Source organism: Macaca thibetana, chromosome 3, assembly GCF_024542745.1.
Source record: "Macaca thibetana thibetana isolate TM-01 chromosome 3, ASM2454274v1, whole genome shotgun sequence".
NCBI classification, from domain to species: Eukaryota; Metazoa; Chordata; class Mammalia; order Primates; family Cercopithecidae; genus Macaca; species Macaca thibetana.
The window spans coordinates 32,199,272-32,220,890 of record NC_065580.1 but is presented as its reverse complement, the minus strand read 5'-3'; the positions used below and the strand labels follow the sequence as shown (position 1 = coordinate 32,220,890).

Below are 21,619 nucleotides of genomic sequence, written 5' to 3'. Positions count from 1 at the left end.
GCGCCCACCACCATCTTGGGAGCTCTGGGAGCAAGGACCCCCCCAGTAACAGTTACACCACTGCATATAGTTGTTAAAAAAAAAAAAAAAAACTCAAATTGTACACTTGAAATTGATGGGTTTTACCATGTCTATATCTTACCTCAATTAAGCCAATGAAGAAAAAAATATTGGGCTGGAAAGAACCTTAATGTCCACCCCTCAGCCTCAATAAAATCAAGAATGTTAATATCCAAGCCTCAAATATGACTGTAATGAACTTCCAGAGGATTTACCTTGATTTCATATTTGTTTTAGCCACTGTCTTCCAACTCTTTGAAACAACTTTTTTTGACTTTTGCTCCTCAGTTCCTGTTTTCACTTTGCTTCACATAATCTCATACTTACAGAGAGCTAATCTGACTCTATTAGTCCCAGTGTTCTGTCTAAATTATAAAGGTTCTTTGCTTTCTCTTTTAGACACATTTTTTTTCACTAATAAGTTTTCCCCTGCTTCTACAAAAGCAGTTATCATTAAAGGTGGTATACCTTAATTACGACTACAACTAAGGGTGAAGTAATTCTTCAAAGTCACAAATCCTGGCTCCCACTTAACTTGTATGGGTACTAGATGTGTGCTTCAGTTTCCTCATCTGCAGAAATAAGGATAAAAATTATCCCTACTTTATTGTATTATTTTGAGGATTAAATAATATAGAAATAATGCCTAGAAATCCACCTGACACAACATAAGGACTCAGTAAATGTTAGTACTTGTATCAGTCTCACATTTTCCATTGGAAATTCCAGAAAGAAAGAAAGGAAGAAAACCAACGTGACTAAATAAGGCCACAAAATGAAATTTTAAATCTAGGAATTATACTCAACATCAGTAGTCAACAGAAGAGTTATTTACTGCATCTCTTTTTGTATGGCTTTAAAAAAAAATTGTATCATTAAGTTTTTGCTCTGTATTACAATGGAGAGGACAAATTAAACATTATTTCTTAGAAGGATATTTCTTATACCTATTACTACCTTTTCTGTTGCATGTGTGTGTTTGCCTTGTGCATGTATGCATGCACATGTAGTTAAATTTACCTTGTCCTAAAGTTAATCTGGGGCTCTTTAGAGGACTTCCATTATTTAGACAGAAAAACTAGGAATACCCAAGTCCCTCCTTGGCTTAGCCAATCCTCCTCCAGGCTTTTGTACCAGCTTTTCCTAGACTCTTATCCTTCTCACAAAGAGAAGGACTCAGTTCAAATATCTCTATCTTGGTGATACTTTCCTTGACTTCCCTATCTAATTAGTCCCACTCTCCTCCAAGGTCTCCAAGGAAACGTACACACAAAAGAAGTAAAGGAAGGCACCATTGTACTTTGTTAGTAGCTATGACTTTGGCCTGAAACTCCATAGTGAAAATTCACAAACTAGAACAGACAATAAGGAGGGCTCCTTGCCCCTATTTTAGTTAGGAAAGTGAGTCAGTTATACTAGCAGGGCCTAATTTTGAGTTGAATCAGACCAACCTGCCCCAGGCCTACTCAGGCCAGGAGAGTGATCTTTGGTCAGCCACTGTATGTGAGAAAGCACATCCTCAGAGGCAAAGCTAGGAGGCCTGAACTGCATAGAGAGCATCTCACCACCTCATTATCACTGGTCCTTTAGGGAATCCTCCAACAAGAGCCTCACTCACTCACTTTTACTCCACCCAGCAGCAAAGAGTTAAACCTCAAATCTGACCCATTCAATTCAACCTCTTCCTCCCTGCCAGGAGTGGGAGGAATTCAATGATGAGATCAAATAGAGAGAATTTACTTTCCACAGAAGCTTACAGCAGTCATTAAAATGGCTATATTGGCGGTCACAGTGGCACATGCCTGTATTCCCAGTTACTCAGAAGCCTGAGGCAGGAGAATCACATGAAGTCTTAAGTTCAAGGCAGTAATGCACTACAGTATGCCTGTGAAAAGCCACTGCACTCCAGTCTGGACAATAAAGCAAGACCAAGTCTCTAAAAAAAAAATGACTGTGAAAATTAATTAACATTTGACTAGTTGTTATCTGATGTAGTTTGGTATGCTATACTTCCCAGAAGCTACAATTAAAATCTAGGAGGTATTTGCAAGACAAAATATTTTCAGTGTTCAGTAGTGTCATGTTCACAATGTGAACTTCAAGGAAACACTTTAAAAATCAGTACTTCCTAACTACAGTAGGGTGTACTACAGACTCATGTAGAAGACATGCCTGAACCCTAAACACTGTGAAAATAGCTATAAGGATTTCCACGGGTTTCTACAAAGTGTTTACTAGATGATGTGTCACCTTAACTCTAAAGAGCAAATCATACTGTGAGAACTTCAGGAAATAACATACTTTTTAGCACAAAGGGCTCTGATTCCCATGACAGAAGATAATTTACTATGGTGGTTACACAAATCTCTTTTTTGTCTTAAGGCTTTTGTACCAGCTTTTCCTAGGCTCTTATCCGTCTCACAAATAAGGACTCAGTTCAAATATCTTTCCTTGACTTCCCTATCTAATTAGTCCCACTCTCCTCCTCTGACAATATCCTGTTTCTGCATGGAAATACTTCACATTTTGTAGTTGCTTGTTAACTACATGTGTTACTAAACTGCATCCTCCTGAGGACAGGGATTCTGTTTTGCTTATTCAGCTCCTAACAATGCCTAGTATATAGTAAGCACAGATTAATAATCTGTTGAATGATTAGCTTGAGGAATGAATGCAGATTTAGCAATTTTAATTGACTATCTTCAGAGCAATGTCCTCTTTGAGTTCCTTTGATACTTGGAGCATTGAACATAGTGAAAATTCTGGATCTAGTCTCAATTCCTTGAATATCTGTGAGTCTTAAATTTAGTGAAGCATATATCTAGTTCACCTACCTAGTTAAGTGGTAGAGCCAGGATTTCAGGCCTTGAAGAATTACTTAGTCTATATTTAACTTTTATATATATATATGTTGTCAAATGGCATAACACTCACCTAGTTGCTCTACTACACAGGACAGTTAGGGCTAATGACAGAATATATACACACACACACCAGCATATATATATATATATATGTGTGTGTGTGTGTGTGTGTGTGTGTGTATACACACACACACATATACATGTATACACACATATATACACACATATATGTACACACAAATATATATACACACACATACACACATATTAAAATTAAAAGCATTAAGATGTCTGAAATTTTTGTTGTAATTTGGAAAATTTCAAGATGATTAACAGGTAAAATGGTTTAATATAGATAAATTTTAAATTTATCATCAAAGAAATTTTCCACTGAGTATTGAAATAAGAAAACCTGGGGTACTTATTAGGAGCTTATCATCTTTATATATATACATACATTCATTTGAATATAAATCCCAAATGATGAGATTATTTTCCACCTCAAATACTAAAAGAATGTTTATAATTCAAACATGGGATAGGAAAAACAATACACAATAGGCAGGCAGTTTAAAGCAATTTATTATTTTTCTAAATGCCATATGGTTTATTTTATTCTACCCCTCCAAATCTACATTTTAAGTGATCTGAATCCACACTGGAATGCATCAATCTTTATGTATTTGTGATATCACTGCCTTTGCCAGGGAACTATGCAAAGACTTTTCAATCACAGTGATTAAGTACTCATATTCCCTTGTCTACAAAGAGGAATATTTAAAATCTTAGAGAACTATCGCCGGATAATGATATGGCATTGAACATTTTTTTTCCTAATTCAAACCAAATATTAGAAATGGATAGGCTAATCAGATATTATTGTTTCAAGGAACGCTTGAAATGCACAGGGTTAATTTTTTATGTTAGATTGAATCTGTGAGCATAGTCCCTTGTATTATCAAATAGAATCACCTAAACTTGCATATGTCAATTAAACACCTTTCCCATGGGCAATTCAGAATACTGTATTTAAAAACCTGTGACAAATTGCTAAAGTTTTAAAATAGCTCATTACATTAATCTGCAACAGTATCATGCCTAAATTATGATGCTCTTAAAATGTAGTAAAGAAGGTAGATGTTGTCCACAGTCCTCTGAGCATGTTTGATTCTTGTTCAATTCTTAAGATTAAAAACAATAATAACAATGTAGGTAGTGAACTGGTTCTGGAAACATTTTCTGTAAATGCCAGCTGAAAGCTAATACAAGCTCAAATGTCATTTGGTTTATTCCAGTCACTGTTCAAAGATATGAAGCAATTGAAAAACTACTTTTACTCAATATCTCTATGAAGTTAGAAAAATTTATCTTGACATTGGCGAGAAAACATATCCTTTCTTTACATATATCATTTTATACTTTTTATTTATTTCCTCTATTTCTATATAAAGAGAGGTAGCTATGTGTTCATGTGCACACACTCCATTGTAAACTTAAAAGCTCTGGTTATTATACATTCACTTTCTAGTTAGACCTGTGGTAGGACTTAAAGCTATTCAGCTGAAACCATTCCGGAGTTTGCAAAATACACTATTTTATTTCCATAAACATTTTGTGTCTGGAGGCTGCTAGAAAATTTATGGACTGGTTATTTTCTGCTTCAGTACCAGTAAAGCACATTGCCATCATGCTCAAAAGCCAAAAGATGGTTTCAATAATGCTAAAAAGAAAAAAAAGATCCAACATGAAATGGTGTTTATTTATTCACATATTAGCATATCACGTGCAAGGTAGTATCATTTAAAACTTGTTACTGCAGCCCATTTGAAAGCTTCATATAGTGCAAAACTGATGAAGCACATAACCTGTAAAGGTATAAAAAGAAAGTATTATGCAAACATTGCAATAAAGATCTCATTATTTTTTAACAATATCTGATAGATTGTGCCTATGCACATAGACCGTGTTGAAGATGAAAAACTTTCTCATTTGAATCTATGAGTTAATTGCAATCTTTAACAGTGAAAATGCCTTTCCTCTCCCTCACCCCAAGATAGTTTCTGTGTATAGGAAGTGTCAATTCTCTTTATGGTTTTGACTGAAGTTTATCTAGTAGGATCAGAGAGATATACCCAAGTAATTCTTATTTAAATGCTACCTGGAAAAAATGTCTGATATGTCAGTCAAAAGCTTTTTTGCAGATGGCTGATGTCATTTCAGAATAAATATGAGGATAGAAAAATCAGAAAGCACTTATTTTTAGAAAAAGTAGCAATGTACAATCAAGAACACTGCAGTTTTCTCAAATGTCTCTTTAGCACTCTAGAATTTATTCACTCTAGAATTTGTGACAACTCTGACATGCTGTCATTAGCAACTAAGTGAAGAAAAGCAAATGTGTTTTCCTCCCTGGTAAAATGAAACAATTACATGCTAAGAGAAAGAAAAAGTTGTTAACCTTACACTGATGGTTTTAGTACTTTGGAAATACCCTAGAGAATTAGCTGGGAGAGCATAATTTTCTTCTCTTCAGTGCCTAGGACAGAGACTGATGGGATTAGATTATTTTCTGATGCTGTCAATTGAAACTGAAACAGCTGTAAGAATGCTGTTTCCTGGAAGATGAAATATTTCAGGAATTACATTTAATATCCATATGGATTAATCAGGTGCTCAACAGTCAGCCAATAAATCCTGTGCAGTAATATTTTCCCTGGGTAGTTTTTCAATTCAATCTTATTAGTTTTTATTTATTTCATCATTGTTTAGACAATATTTATGTTCCTTCAGTCCCAACAATCACAAAAATAACAACAACAATGATACATACACACACAATTCTGGCTACAAAGAACACTTTACTTCACTTTTATTGACATTTGAACAATTGCATATGGGCAAAAGTTTCATCTTCAAATCTCTAACTAAAAGAAAGGGATGGGTTCAACAAATAGTGCTGGAACAACTTGACAACTCCATGCAAAAAAACATAAACAAATCTAGGCACAGAGCTTATTCTCTTTACACAAACAAACTCAAAATGAATCATATAGACCTAAATGTAAAAGGGAAAACTATAAACACTATTAGAAGATAATAACATATGAGAAAGTCTAAATAACACTGGGTATGGGGATGCTTCTTAGCTACAGTACCAAAGGCACAATTTATAAGAGAAAGAATTGATAAGCTGGGCTTCATTAAAATGAAAAACTGCTGCCCTGGAAAAGATACATTCAAGAGAAGGAGAAGACAAGCCACAGACTGGGAGAAAATATTTGCAAAAGACAAAATGATAAAGGGCATCTCTATCAAAATATACAAAGAGCCCTTAAAACTCAATAATAGTAAGATGAGATGAACTACCAGGCCATAAAAAGACATGGAGGAAGCCCAAACGTATATCAGTAACTGAAAGAGGTGAATCTGAAAAAGCTACGTACTGTATAATTCCAACTATAAGACATTCTGGAAAAGGCAAAACTGTGGAGATAGTTAAAAGATCAGTGGTTGCCAGAGATGAGGTGGGAAGGAAGTATAGATAGGTGGAGGATAGAGGACTTTAGGTCAGAGAATGAACCTCAATGTAGAACTATGGATACTCCTATACATTCCACTCAATTCTGCTATGAAATTAAAACTGCTCTACAAAAATGAAGTTTATTATTTAAAAGAATGACAATAACAAAACCAAGACGAGAAGGTTCATGAAGGTAATATTTTCTTTACCAGTTTCAAAGAAATTATGGGTATTGTACTAAAATGTAAACCTTTATAAATTTAAACCTCATTAATAGATATTAAATGTTATTTCATAAAATAATTTCTTTGGCTTTAAAAATTAAATATTGAATATCTAACAAAGTAAATTTAAATAATTGAATCTACCATTCACAGAGACAGATAATGGTAGAAATACATTTTATCTTTATTAAAAATTGCTGTGAAATGAAGCCAGACGTTTAAAAGTACAGATTGTACAATATTATTTATATAAAGTTTAAAAGCAGGAACCCCTAGTTTGTGCTGTCAAAAGTTAGGAGAGCGACTTCCTGGTGAGGATGTAATGAGGAGTAGAGAACCCAGGAGCGTTTTGAGGTGCCAGCTGAGGATTTGGGGTTTGGTTTGGTGTTCTGGATCCTGGTGGGGTGCTTTCAGTTTATGAAAATTCACTGAGCTATAGATTTATTGTACTCTTCTGTATGTATTTTATACTTTGTCTAAAGTTAACAACAACAACAACAAAAAGCCCAGCAAGATCTGGGGAAAATTAGAGCTTTCTTAAGCAGGATTAAGTATACGTTGTACTTGCCAAAATGTGTATTTTCATTTCTATTTGAATTACTTTTTTTCAATAAATAGGGCATATAACTTTTAACTAATTCTGTCACGCAGAATCCACTTATCTCTGTTCTGTGAGCATGGACAACTGAGTCAGCTGGGCAGTGCCACAAGGACTTTTCTCTGGTTGAGTTGGGTGTGATCAAAGGGCAACAGTTTAACTCTGCAAAGGAAAGAGGGTCTCTTTCACAGGCAACGACTAAGTTTCTGAAGAGACTCTTAACCTAGGAGGTGTATTGTATTCTAGTAGACATTCCCTGAAGACCTTTTCAACCAACAGCCTCCACCTTCTTATCTATCCTGTCCTTTTACTTGAGGCCAGATATATTCACATAGGTTTTAGGTCCTTTTATTCCCATATCTTACCCTAAGGTTCTAATAAGAAATCAAGGGTTCAGGAGGTGACTGCAAGAAAAAAAAGAAAGGGCAAACTAAAAAGCCTAACCCCTTTGAGAATAGGTGAATAACACCTCAAGAAATAAGAAATTAAATTCAGATAGCACAATATTACTGATTACAGGAGATTTATCAGATGCTTTGAAATCTAAGGTGTGTAAAGGAATTTGTGTGGATGGGCATGTATTTGGGGAGTTTTTATGTGTGTATGTTTGAAATTCAGTAAATATATACTAACGGTTTATTGTCAGGAGCAGAAAAAAAATAGTAGTTACAATTTATTGCCTATTTACACTGTGCCAGGCATCATGTTAAGCTCTTAAGCATGAATTATCTCATTAAATGCTCACAATAATGCTATGAGGTGGGTATTATTATTTTTTCCATCCAAACATGAGGTCATAAAGGCTTATAAAATATAAATAACTTATCCAACATCTTACAACATTAGTGGAAGAGCTAGGATATGAGCTCATGTCTGTCTCTCAAAAGTTCACGATCCTAGTCACTTGCCACTCTCTCTTGGTTACTGAATGATCACAAGGGCAAACAGAGAAATATTGGGAACAAAGAGGACAAGAGGAGAGAAAATGAATTTTAGGATATAAAGGAAGATGAAGTAAAGAAAAGAAATGAGAGATGGAACGGAGAAAAAATACAAATGGCACAGTTTAGGCACATAATAGACATTTAATAAATGTTAAATGAATGTGACATATGCACATAAAAACCATAAATACATACAGATTTTTTTAATTAAAATTGAGTAATTGTTCACTTAGCTTAGCTACAGACAAGGTGTTTATATGAGTCGAAAGTTATTTTATAATCATTTTTAAAAACATCCAAAAGACTGGGAAAACCAAAATCCCAAAAGCATAGTAATTAGGCACAAGAATTTAAAGGAATTTTTCCATTAATGTCCCTCATTTTTCTTTCTTTTTTTTTTTTTTTTTCTTTTTGAGACAGTCTCCCTCTGTCACCCAGGCTGAAGTGCAGTGGCGGGATCCTGGCTGACTGCAACCTCCACCTCCCAGGTTCAAGCAATTCTCCCACCTCAGCCTCCCTAGCAACTGGGATTACAGGTGCACATCACCACACCTGGCTAATTTTTGTATTGTTAGTAGAGATGGGGTTTCACCATATTGGCCAGGCTGGTCTCAAACTCCTGACTTCAAGTGATCCACCCACCTTGGCTTCCCAAAGTTCTGATTACAGGTGTAACCACGGCACCCAGCCCCTATCCCTCATTTTCAAACTAATTTTGTGTTGAAACCTTAATGTAATTATAAAAGTTAACAACTTTGAAGAGAAAAATAACCAAGTCTCCATTATAATTTTTGGGTAGATTCTTTCTGAAGCAAAATGCCACTAATAACATGGGTGCAATTCCATTAAATACAATCCATCAATAAAAAAAAGTAATATATAATTTTGAAGAAACAAGAAGAAGTAATGAGAGAATGAACCCCACCTGGTCCATTCTAGATTCATTAGATGCCCATCTCAGCAGTCAAGTACTTTCCTATTTAGCCTAAGAATATCATAAAAACATTCACATTTCTGTTCCTATATCCAAGGACCTGGCATCGCTGAAAATACCCTGTTGGTTGGTGCTGTGGTGGAAGCATCCTTTCCAACTCCTGCCTTGTTTTCACCTCCCAAACTGATCCTTACATGTAGTACTTTCTAAGTCTACATCTTTCTAAAGATTCTCAAGTCCTCAGTCCCAACCCACTCATATCATCATTTTTATAAGGTCACCCAAGCAGTCTGTTAAATCTCCATTGATAAAATATTCTCCATATATTGTACAGTTTATATCTTTTTAAGTATTATCTATGTATCATCACCTTACATTTAAACTTCATAGGAAACCAAAATAGTATATATATTCTTATAACTTTTTTTTTTATAAATGAGGAAACAAAAATTTATAGAGGTTTTGTTGCTTGGCCACTATTACAAGGTGTTGAATGTTGTAAAGCTAAATTCAAATGGAGTATAAAGTTTGTGTTTCTGATCGCTAGAAAAAACACAAACTATTAGATATAAACTCCTTCAGAAACTTTCCCCACCACCTCAAATCCTCTCTGTTCCTACATCTGTTTCCTCATTCTTCATTCAAGGCTCACTACTGCATCCCAGTTTAGACCCAGGGTCAGCCCTCAATTATTGAGCCCATGGTACCCCACCTCTCTCCAGGAGTTATCATTCATCCTGCTTTTTTTCAAATGTGATGAAGATGACCAGGAATTACAAAAATAAAGAATGAGTAAAAGAAGCCCAACACAGTGGATGAAGTTGAGTAGGACTTTAGGAAGAGCTAGAGTAAATCCACTGATTTGCTTCAAGCTTTTCTTCAATGCTGGCTCAGTCTTGGCCCACATGTAAGTCCTTATATTTTAAGGGAGAAATAAGAGATTAATAAACCTTGTCCTTCAAGACTACAAAATAAATCAGACTTTGAAAACCTCACAGTTTAACACCTCATTCATTTAGAAAACAGAGGCAAGTAGAATTACACTGCTAAATTTTATGGTGACTTAATGGGTAAGATTAATAATTTACAGCTAGCTTGATGTTTCCTTAATCAGAAAAAAAAAAAATTTACTTAATTGTGAATCAACCTATTTATTCCTAAAAATATTTATAAATTTTTGAAAAGTGAATGGATATACAGCAATATTGATTATATAGTGATAAGCAGAGACTTCAAGAATTATATATTTCCAAATTATTAATTTCTTCAATTGTATTTCTAATGAGACAATTATCAAAAAGGATATTATTTTTAGATCAACAGATAATCAATCATATTTGACTTTGTTTCGTTTAATAAACAAGTAAATTTAATCATAAGGAAATTACGCACCATAACTTCAAGAGATGACGTTTTATGTCAGTTTTTCCATATAATGAATTTCTGTCTCATTCTCTACTTAGATGAGGCCGGGCTCGGTGATTCATGCCTGCAATCCTAGCACTTTGGTAGGCCAAGGTGGGCGGATTGCCTGAGCTCAGGAGTTTGAGACCAGCCTGGGCAACATGGTGAAACCCTGTCTCTACTAAAATACAAAAGAAATTAGCTGGCTTGGCGGTGCGCGCCTGTAGTCCCAGCCACTCAGGAGGCTGAGGCAGGCGAATTGCTTGAACCCCAGGAGGCGGAGTTTGCAGTGAGCTGAGATCTCTCCACTGCACTCCAGCCTGGGTGACAGAGTGAGACTCCGTCTCTTAAAAAATAAATAAATAAAAAAATTTAAAAATGTGATGAAATAGAAAGTGTCAAGTTGATTACATCAATAATATATATACTAAAATACTGAATTATCTCCAGTAGTAAGTTTGTCACAAACGGTTATAAAGAGAGATTGTTGGGGGAGTTAAGATATTTCTTTGATTTCTAGTCAAAGCACAGTACCTAGAACAGAGTCATCATTCAAATAATTCTGTATTTCCTTCCTCTATCTTTGACTTCTTTCCATTTCACACGTACCTTTACTTTCCTATTTTAGATACTATTTTCTCACTGTGACTACTGGAACTATCTCTTAAACACACCATCCCTGCCTTTAATCTCACTTGCTTCAGTTTTCAAATCGCTGCCATAGTTATTTTTCTATAACACTTACCCTAGCATTTCACTGTCCTGCTCAAAAAGCCCCACTCATTTTCCCTGCTGTGTCAAATCCAAAGCGAAACTTGGCAGAGGTTTCTTACCAAGCCCAAGCTCATCTTCAGCCTCATCACCTGACTGCTCCCACAACCACTGTGTTACATTCTTCCATAGTGGATGCTCAACTTTCTTAGAATGTGAATGCCCCTCTCTGTTTTCAAGCTATTATTAAACTGCCTTCTCCGTCATGAATACTGTTTCCACATCTTGTCCACCAGAAGAAATGTCACTTTCTATTTGTAACTTAAATTACATGTCACTTGCTCTCTGTGTTGTAATCTTTAAGCTTCCCTTATGTAGTTTCTCAATCTCAACCTTATGTTGTGTTTGTAAATGCTCATGTCTCTATCATATCACTTATCAAATTGAATTATTGTTAGTAACAGGTTTCTGTACCTCCACTGTGAAGCTATGAAATTTGGCAACTCACAGGACCACATCGTATTAAACTGTGCATTCTCGATTTTAAAAGACACGGCACTCTTGTAAAAATGAGGTACCTTATAAGAGAATCAATAAAATATATGTAAAATAAATAAATGATTTATGAAAGATAAACATGAATATAAACAACTAAAGAAAGACAATAAGAACACTGATATAGGCATCTATTTTTTTTTTCTTGTAAAGAACACCTTTGGCTTTAAAAGAATACGTAGAGAATTCAGACTTGGAAGAGACCTCAAATATTAGATCATTTTAGTATAATCTTTCCATTTAAAAGACAAAGTTGAGAGGCTTGGGTGGGCTCACAATACAAACAAGTGGCAAAACTAGGGGAAAAAACCTCGGATCTCAAATACACAGTCTACACCATTATATAGTGTTATGCCAGCTTTACTGAGAGACAAATAACATATTTGAAAAAATGGAGAGACATTTCTTACTTATGGACAGAAGAGCTAAGTATAGGAAAATCGTTAATTCTTTCTGAATAAATCTGTATTCAGGCATATTATAATTCTAGTAGAAATAACTAAGCAGTACTTTCTGGAATTTTAATAGTATTTTAAATTTTAATTATGAGAGTAAATGAACAAAAATAACTAAAGTGATTTTATACTGTACAATATATTGTTGGTAGGTTTTAGTTAAAAACAAAGTGAATGAATTACTGTAAATATAATTATTTTTATTTTGACTATAAGAGTAAATGAGCAAAATAACTAGAGTGATTTTATACTATACAATATATTGTTGGTAGGTTTTAGTTAAAAACAAAATGAATGAATTACTGTAAATATAATTATTGTTAATAATTTTCTTAGAATACATTTCTAGAAATAAGAAAATAAGAATTTGATACATACCAAGCAAATGATCTCCAAAAAAAAGATGCTAATTGATATAATACATTTTAGTAACTATAAATGTTTAAGTATTCATAAATTTGATAAGGGGAAAATAGTCTCTCATTGATGAATTGGCCTTTCTTTGATTATAAGTGAGACTTAACATTTTTTTCAAATATTTATTAACATTTACAAGTTTTGTCAATTGATCTCTTAGAGATTGCATAGTTTATATCAATTCATGTGGCTCTTTTAATATTTAGGATATTGATGTTTTGACACAACAACCTCAATGAATCCTTATAAGTTCTGTTTTAAAATTATGTTCATAATTTTTAATATCCAAGTGTTATACTTCTAAAGAATCAAATAAGGCATTTTTTATAATAATTTCTTTTACTGATTTTAAACTTTCCCATTCAAATCAAATAAACCTTCTCCTACATTTTCTTTTCTTTATTATTTTGCTTCTTTTTAACATAATTCTAAAATAAATTTCAAGTGGATAATACTTTCTTATGTGGAAAAATCATCTCAGTTGACTCTGTTGTAAACTCTTAATCAATAAAATGTTATTTCCCACTGAGTTATAAAACCACCATTATCATATGATAAATTCATATATATCTATATATACACACACACAATTGTAGGTTTATTTACTTATTTATCATCATTATATGTTACTGACTATTTCTATTTGGTTTATCACATGTCTGTTTTGGTGCTAGTTTCATACTGGATTGATTATGGTAGTTTATCACATGTCTATTCTGGTATTAGATTCATACTGGATTGATTATTGTAGTTTAACATTATTCTTAAATGTTAAGTGTTTGGTAGGAATATTTTTCCTTAAAATCACTCTAGTTATTTTTGCTCATTTACTCTCATAATTAAAATTTAAAATACTATTAAAATTCCAGAAAATACTGCCTAGATATTTCTACTGGAATTATAACATGAATGAATACAGATTTATTCAGAAAGAATTAATGTTTTTCCTATATTTAGCTCTTCTGTCCATAAACAAGAAATGTCTCTCCGTTTTTTCAAATATGTAAAGTTGTCTTCAAATAGGTTCAATTTATTCCAACATATGTTCAGTAATTTTTGCAAAAGAAAACAAGAGTTCCAGTTCCCATGTATTAATCAATGACCTCTTAATACTATGTAGAAAAGTCTTAATGTTCTAATATTAATGTTATATTTTATCTTTCTAATATAAGTATTGTCTTGAGATCAAATAATTTGAAAATTATCATGAAATGATTTTTCCCTTTTAGTAATAATCTTTGTCATTTTTGTTTCATGTTTACCACATTGGTTAAAATTGATAGAATATTAATAATTGTGGTAATAGGCTTAATCCATCTCTTTGATAAGAATAACTATAAATATATAATCAGTTATAGACTAAGAAAGATGTGCTTTATGTGTTAAATATTTGGTCAATTTCTAGTTTGTTTTGTGTTTACAACATAAATTAGGCTAATATTTTTATCATATGACTTTACACAATCTTATCAAATGTTTATTATTGTCTTATTTGACCTATTAGCATGATTATAGTATATTTTCTAATGTTAAACTATAATTATTCCTTTCAGATAGCTTAAAGGTATTTTATGCTAATAAATTTCCTTCAGAATCAGACTATAGTGTTCAGAGACTCTCGAAATTGTATATTTGGATATTTTGCATTAACTCTTTGAAATCAATAAGTTTTCTAAAGGAAAGAAGATACTGATAACTTCAATCTCTGTATTGATCTTTACAATCTAACAAATATTTCCATATTATCCTTGGAATATTGAGCACTGAAATATTTAGATCACAACTCACTGCTGAGTTTAGGGAAGCTGCTTCCTTCCTCTTGGTGTCAGATAATTCAACCCCAATACAAGGGTTTGCATTACAAAATTCCGAAGTTGGCTCTTCTCTCCAATTATCACAGATTCTGCTTGATTCCTGTCTCCCTCAGACTAACACAAACTCATCCACCTAAAGAAGCAATGAGATTCAGATACCTAGGCATCACCCCCTCTCTCAGGTTTCCACCTCCCTGCTTAAGCTTTTGCCATAAGGCACTTATAGAAACTTTCTAAATGTCTCCTTTATCTATAGGGAGTGGTCTATGACAACCAAGTTTGTACTACTTCCTCCTGTACAGATAATCTGGAATAGATCTGACATACAACCTAAGTTTGGCTAATGAGATTAAAGCTTCCAAGAAGTTCAAATTGAGACTTTTAAAACAAAGTTAGTTTTGACAGGTGTCTTAAACAAAGAATAGCTAAACCCTAGAAATGGAGACCATCTGCTACCCTGTGAACCTAGAAGAGAAAACCAATATAAAGAGAAACAGATAAAGCAGACAGACAGACAGACAGAGCTGCTTTTTTTTTCCTTATAGGTTTTTATTTCTTAGGACCAGTTCTTTCTTTATACTCGTTTCTATTCTGCTATGGGGTTTCCTGATGCACATTCACAAATTCCTCATTTTAGCTGAATTAAGCAAGTTTTAGTTGACTTCTCAAGTTGGTTGGTTATATACAATCAAACAATTCCAATTAACATGCCACTGTGCTTGACCTGCCCTGACATGAGTTCAACTGCAGGGCAAGGGAGTAGGGAGATAGCTCTGAAATTCTATCCAACCCTTTCTTTATGATAAATACGGTTCTCTTACTAATAGAAATACCTTTGATTCTATACAAGATGTACAGAATTAATATTGTATTGCCTATAGATCAGTCTGGAGTAAGGAATTGACAAGTTCCTAAAATATCTGACCTCCTTTTCTCTCTATTTTTGGATAAATCTTAGGGTTTAAAAATTATAGAAATAACTTTTGTTCAGATAGCAGCAATAACAGTAACCCTAAAAAGAAAATCTGTTTCCCTCTGGCTTCCCAAGCAGATAGAAGATGTTAAGAAAACCTGCAAGGGAAACATCAGTGATTCTGCATGCACTGTGATTCAGAATGTGCTTAAAATAAAGATGCAGAACATGGTTCAGGTACCTTTTCTCAGTGACTTAAAAAAATCAGTTTCAGTGATTGCATTCAATTAAACCACCATTGTAGCTTATGTCTTTGATGCCAATTAGTACTCTACAGTTCAGCAGTTTGACTGAATCCAGCTTTAGTTATTTTTTATGAAATAATTTTGGCCTGAAATACTAGTTGTTTATCACTCTAAATTTGAATATATTCTTTGCTTTGTCAATTAGATGATACACTGGAAGAAGCACAGTCTTTTAAATATCTTTAAACCATTGCTTAAGTAAGCATACCACACACCTGGTTACAATGTGAGCAAGATTAAATTTTAACAAACCAACAGTTCTCTTTAATTTTATACCAATCATCTGATGAGCTTCCAGTGCCTGGCTACTTCACCTCCTGCTCCTATAAACTGGAAGCAGAATCTTCCTCCACACCGATAACATGGTTTTACTATCTCAAACTAAAAAGGAGCATACAAAGAAATGTATCCTGGTATCTAATTATGTCAAAAAGAACTAATTTAACAACAATTTTATCTATACAAAAATTATACTTTGGGATAGCCACTATTCAATTTTAAATGGGCATTACTAAGTAATTCCATCAAATGGGTCAATTTTTTTAATTCCTTGAGAGTACATTTTGTAGTTCACTGATCCTGGCAGACAATCGAGAAGGCCACACTGTACAAACTTGGCAGTTGTCTTATAAAGCTCATTATTTGACAACTGGCAATAGCTAGGCTAAAAACCTTCTAATATATACTATTTTTTGTTATGTACAATAAGCAGCTCTGGTTCTAGTCAAGCACATCTGGGTTCTTCAGAAAATTAAAAATTGGTCCTGGGCAAACCTTGTTTTGGCCAATGTCTTCCTTGCACTTTTGGTGTTAGGGAGGTGGGACAGCTGTCCCACCAGGTGAGAACACTGACTATCATCAACATATCCAACTCATCTGGTTTCCAATTAACAACATAACATAGCTGTTTTCTAGGCTCCTAACAGCTAACAAAAGCTCCAAAACTCTACTTCCACCTGCTATTAATTCCCTGCAAAGAGCAATGATATGTATGTAAGTCTGCAGATTGTATGTGTGCTTCATAGAGCCACTGGGACTCTTCAAGGTACTTCCGTGACCAGTAAGCAAGACTAAGGAAGTAGACCGGCCAGAGCTATGCCAATCCCTTCAAGCCAACAGCTCTTGTTTTTTAACAGATTGAAATGTTAGATTTCTGAGTAGGATATTTTTGAAGATAGAGTCTTAAAACTAGAGTATAAGGGAGATGTTCTTCATTTATTCTTCAGAGTATGGTACATCCCCATATCATCAGGGCTCAAAAGAGTTATAAATCTAAATCAAGGATGATTATCTTCCTCCTTGAAAACATCCTTAATGAAATATACTTTCAGTGTTATGAGACTTACATCATTTTTTAACTTTGATTGTGGGTACAAATGCAAAACAGCCAGAGAAGACTTCTGCTTTTGCTGTAAAATTTTGTTAAATAACATTGCTCATTTGGCTGTCAAAGTAGCATATGACACCTTTCTTTTGGAAATAACTTCCAAGAAAATTTGCTCTCTCTTGAAGAATAGGTAGGCTTGCTTCTATCATATAATGAAAATTATAAATCACATTGTCGGTCCCTTTATGCTTTGATTGCTTAAGAAGCTCAGAGTTAATGATTTCATGTTTTATTCTGCTTACCATATTTGTTTCTTCCTCCTTTAGTAGTTTTGATGGTGTACTTCTATTTGAACAGCTCTGTGTGTCATTTTTCTCATAAACAGAATGAACATTAATAGATAAGTCAATAATAAAATTAAAATGTGATGAATATCCTGGAAATTACTGAAAATCAATAGAATTATGTATTCTATGATCATTTGCTTATCTTCAGGTCTCTTATCCTGTATTATCAGCTACTGGAACACAATCAAGTCTCAAGCCCAGCAAAATCAATCTCCAAAGAGCTCAAAGAGATTGTCTTTTAAGTTCATATACTAAGATTTATTTATTTTCCATAACCCTCATCTGAGATATACGTAACCTTGTATTAGACACAGTTCTATTATGCTCCAATAGGTTCTTGTTGCTTTCAAGATGAAGAATAAACCTTAATAATGGCCTATAAGACCTCACATGGTCTACATGGCCTGGCCTATTGCTCTACCCTTATCTGAGACACCTACTCCCTTCAGATTTCATCTGCTCCTAAATCTCTATATTAGGGAAATGTCCACTATTATAAACTCTAAAACCAGAATATCTCCCTTTTCAGCACTCATTGCAGATTACATAATTGTATTTTTGTTTGCTTATTTGATTAATACCTAAGTTCTCCAGGAAACTCTAAGTGCTATGAACGTTTTGTCTATTGTCCCCAGTAATGTATCATCGGCACCTGTCCTAAAAACAAGCACAGCAACAGCATCAGAAACACTTTGATAATGAGAAAAAAAAAATCCACTGTAAAAAGTGGACAGAGCTCAAAGACCATTCATTGTAGTCTAGAGGCAAATCCTCTTAATAGCCATTACATTAAGATATTCTTTAACCGTCTTTAATAGGATCATTATATTACAGGATGGTATAATAATTATAATAATTGAAGTCATCAAGGAAGGGTTAGGTTTTGATCTATGGTTAAGATGAAAGACAAATGCCTTTAAAATGCTTTCTTTAGTGCTTCTTTAAAAGACTTCCCTGTCTTCGGAGGTGAGCTTCAGTTCTATGGAAACTTCACTTATCTGCGTTATTCTTCCCACCTCTTAACTAGCAATACTAGATAAAGGAAGAGTTCCCCAACCTCAGGTTATCGTAAACAACCTTGTATTGCAACATTCCTCTTTTGGTCAATTTCATAATTGCATAAAAATTATTTTCAAACTCCCGTTAGTATTCATATTCCCAACAAAAGGATTAATGTTATGTAATGCTTCACAAATATTCTGCCACAGACAATGTGTGTTGAATTTAAACCAAATTCTGTCTTAGGTTGCCTTTAAAGGAAAAATGCAAAAAATGCAAAAAAAAAAAAAAAAGAAAAGAAAAGAAAAAAAGAAGTTTCCACTTGAATTCTAAATTGAAGATGACCTTGTGCTTTTCTGAGAAACGCTGGCAGCTGAGGTCACTGGAGTGTGTTATGATAGACGGTGCAGTGCTGTGTGTGTCTCAAGGCATGTCCATTGTATGGATTAAAGCCAAACCAAAAGTATTAGGCAGCTCAGAGCATTCTATCATTTCATTTGAAAATAATGATCAAAGTCGTGGGCAATAACCATTGCAACTCTCATGAAAGAATGGCAGCATTCAATAATTCCATCACTTCAGACAGACAGTCGGGCTATTCTCAATCAAATACTATGAATCCAGTATATTCTGTGTCAGTTTCTTGTGGCAATCACAGAAACAACATTTCTGCTTTTACAGTATAAAAATCCTGTCTACATTGTGTGCATCCCTTAGCTTCCAAATGACTGAGTCATTGAGAAAAATACAAGGAAATGGAAAACACAGAAACCGAACCCTCTTTGAGTATAAATATATAGCAACCCAAATCAGCCATTTTCTTCAAGTCAGCTTACTGTTTCAAAAGCTTAAAATCCATTTCGAAACAAAATGTCTACAATCTCTTCTCTAATAACAGCATGAACAAAACACTTTCAAAGAAATATAATCTAGTGCCAATGGTTTTCAAGCCTTCTAAGTGATCTCTTCAATAGTGATATTTAACTAGAACATTTTGATTGATAGAGGCTTATTTTAAACTTTTGCTTCCTTCACGCATAGATTAATGGTAGCATAAAAATATATTTGAGATGTAAAAGCAGGTGGAAAAACTCACACTTATGATCAAAGAAGAGAACTGCTTCTAATCCTGTGTTTTCCACTCTGCCTGGGTATCTTCTATATATAGGAGGAAAAACATACCCTGTTGCTTTTAAAGTATTTAGACACACACACACGTTGTAACTTACCATTAAAATTTACAGCCCGAATATAACCAAGTAGCTCTTTCCCATCAATGGTACTCATTCGTGGACAAAGGCCAATGTATCCAGGGCAGAGATCTTTGTGCATATTGTGCAGGGCGTAAGCCATGGAATATACTGCATCAATTACAAACTGGACCTTTCCTTCCTGTTCATAAGACGAATCCCGAGCAATTCGCTCCAGCCCTGCAAAATAAAAAAGTAAAAACCATCAGTTGACGTTAGATTCCAAGAAAAGACGGCATTAGAGCTAAGATTTCCATCATTTGAGGACACTTAATGAGACACAACTATTTGATTTCACTTCTGATTAATTCTATACTTACTGAGTCAGGTTTTTAAACTGGATATTGAGTTTATTTGGAAAGAGTAAAACTATTTCATTAGCAACAAAAAGATATAAAGTAAATAAAAGATGTATAGTTTCATTATCGTTATTTCCACCTTATTGAGTCCTATTACATTGTGCATTCTAGTAATTACATAACGCTTTGGTAGTGGCTTGATCTTTTATGTAAAATGTGTAGTGTGTCATTCTTGCCATCTATCTCAGCTCCAGGAGTGTCATTTAATTAGTGGCCCAAAGCAAGGTCTTTCACCACCCACCAAATCAGTTATAATTTTTAATGTGCTCTATTTGCGAGCCTTTTTGTAACTATTATATGACAATACTCCCTTAAGTGACCCTAGTTATCTTTATAATAATCATTCAATTTGTTTTCTCTTTGAACTCAATTTTCTATTTAGAATTTCTATTAAAAAGATGCAGACACCTCAAAATGAATGTCACTCAGAATAAATGTACCTGTATTGGGGCATATTTAGGGCTGATAATTGGCACTGGAGATTACTTTTAGGTTGGTGTTTATAATTTAATATGGAATAGATATATATTTTAAATGAAATATAAATGAGAGCTCAACTATGATCCAACATTATCGTTTTGAAAGCGAGGAAACTGAGACTCATGGAGGTTATAATTACATGGGGTACATAGGGCAGGTTTGGGACGCATTCGTAGGTCTCAGACTGCAAGTCCGATATTCTCTCAATCCCCAGAAAAGTTTGGTAGATGGCAAGAATGCTGGGCATGCAAGAAAAAATTATGAAAGGGACATCAAGAGTTTATTAAGGGAACAAAAAATGATCTCCTATCACTTCTACATCCATCACCAACCCTTACACAACTGGTAACACTTAGACAAAAGCAAGTATTTTAAACTTTCCATGGATGTTACTAACCTTGAATAAATTATACTTATGTTCAACACGTATTTGTTTTCTAAACACCAATGCATATAACCTATATATTTAGAGAGTTGAATTAAAGTGGTTTATATTTGGATATTTACACTCTGAAAAACTTGTGGTTTTTTTCCTAAACAAAAATAGTGGTCAGTTTATTTTTATTCATCCAATTATTGTTTTTGTTTTTCCTTTGGCCTTAATTACTTGTGACACTGTTCCTTTTAGATGCTCTTGGTTGGTATTCTGGTCTCTGTGGTCTGTCATGATGCTGAATTCTGCTCCTCCCTGTTCGGCATGGGTTTTCTGATTTTCTCATGTCTCAACTTTTCATTCTCCAAGGCTGAGTTTCTTCATCCCCAACCTCAGAATCTGCTCATTGTCAATTTTGTCAACTACTAAAATTTCTACAGTCTAGAAATATAAATGGGAATATAAAATGTTGGCTACAGAGTCCAGAACATTAGATCAATTTTTAATAATTAGTTTAATTCATTTTGGAAGTTAGCTTTTTGGAAAATTAGCTTTCTAAATCTTTCTTGCTGTCTAAGTGTATAGTCCCATATTTCCAATGGCCTACCATATCTCTACGTAGTCTGCTGCTGCCATATCAAACAATATATGTAAAACGAGGCTATCTCTGTAGGGGATTCCCTAAAATATCCTACTGATATCTTGCAAGTTTGCGAGCACAAAGAGACAGGGAAGACTACTTCTCAAAAGGTATATTGTCTCCTTC

The 21,619-nt window shown here is 34.0% G+C and overlaps 1 protein-coding gene across 3 annotated transcripts in view; it reads right to left on the bottom strand.

Annotated features, from left to right (window-relative positions):
• GRM8 (glutamate metabotropic receptor 8) overlaps positions 1 to 21,619 on the bottom strand; it is a 797,799-nt gene that overhangs the window by 307,409 nt on the left and 468,771 nt on the right. For all 3 annotated transcript variants that reach the window (XM_050782557.1, XM_050782558.1, XM_050782559.1), the window contains exon 7: positions 19,621 to 19,821. In XM_050782557.1, the coding sequence (XP_050638514.1) occupies positions 19,621 to 19,821 (201 nt within the window). The remainder of the gene's footprint in view (positions 1 to 19,620; positions 19,822 to 21,619) is intronic.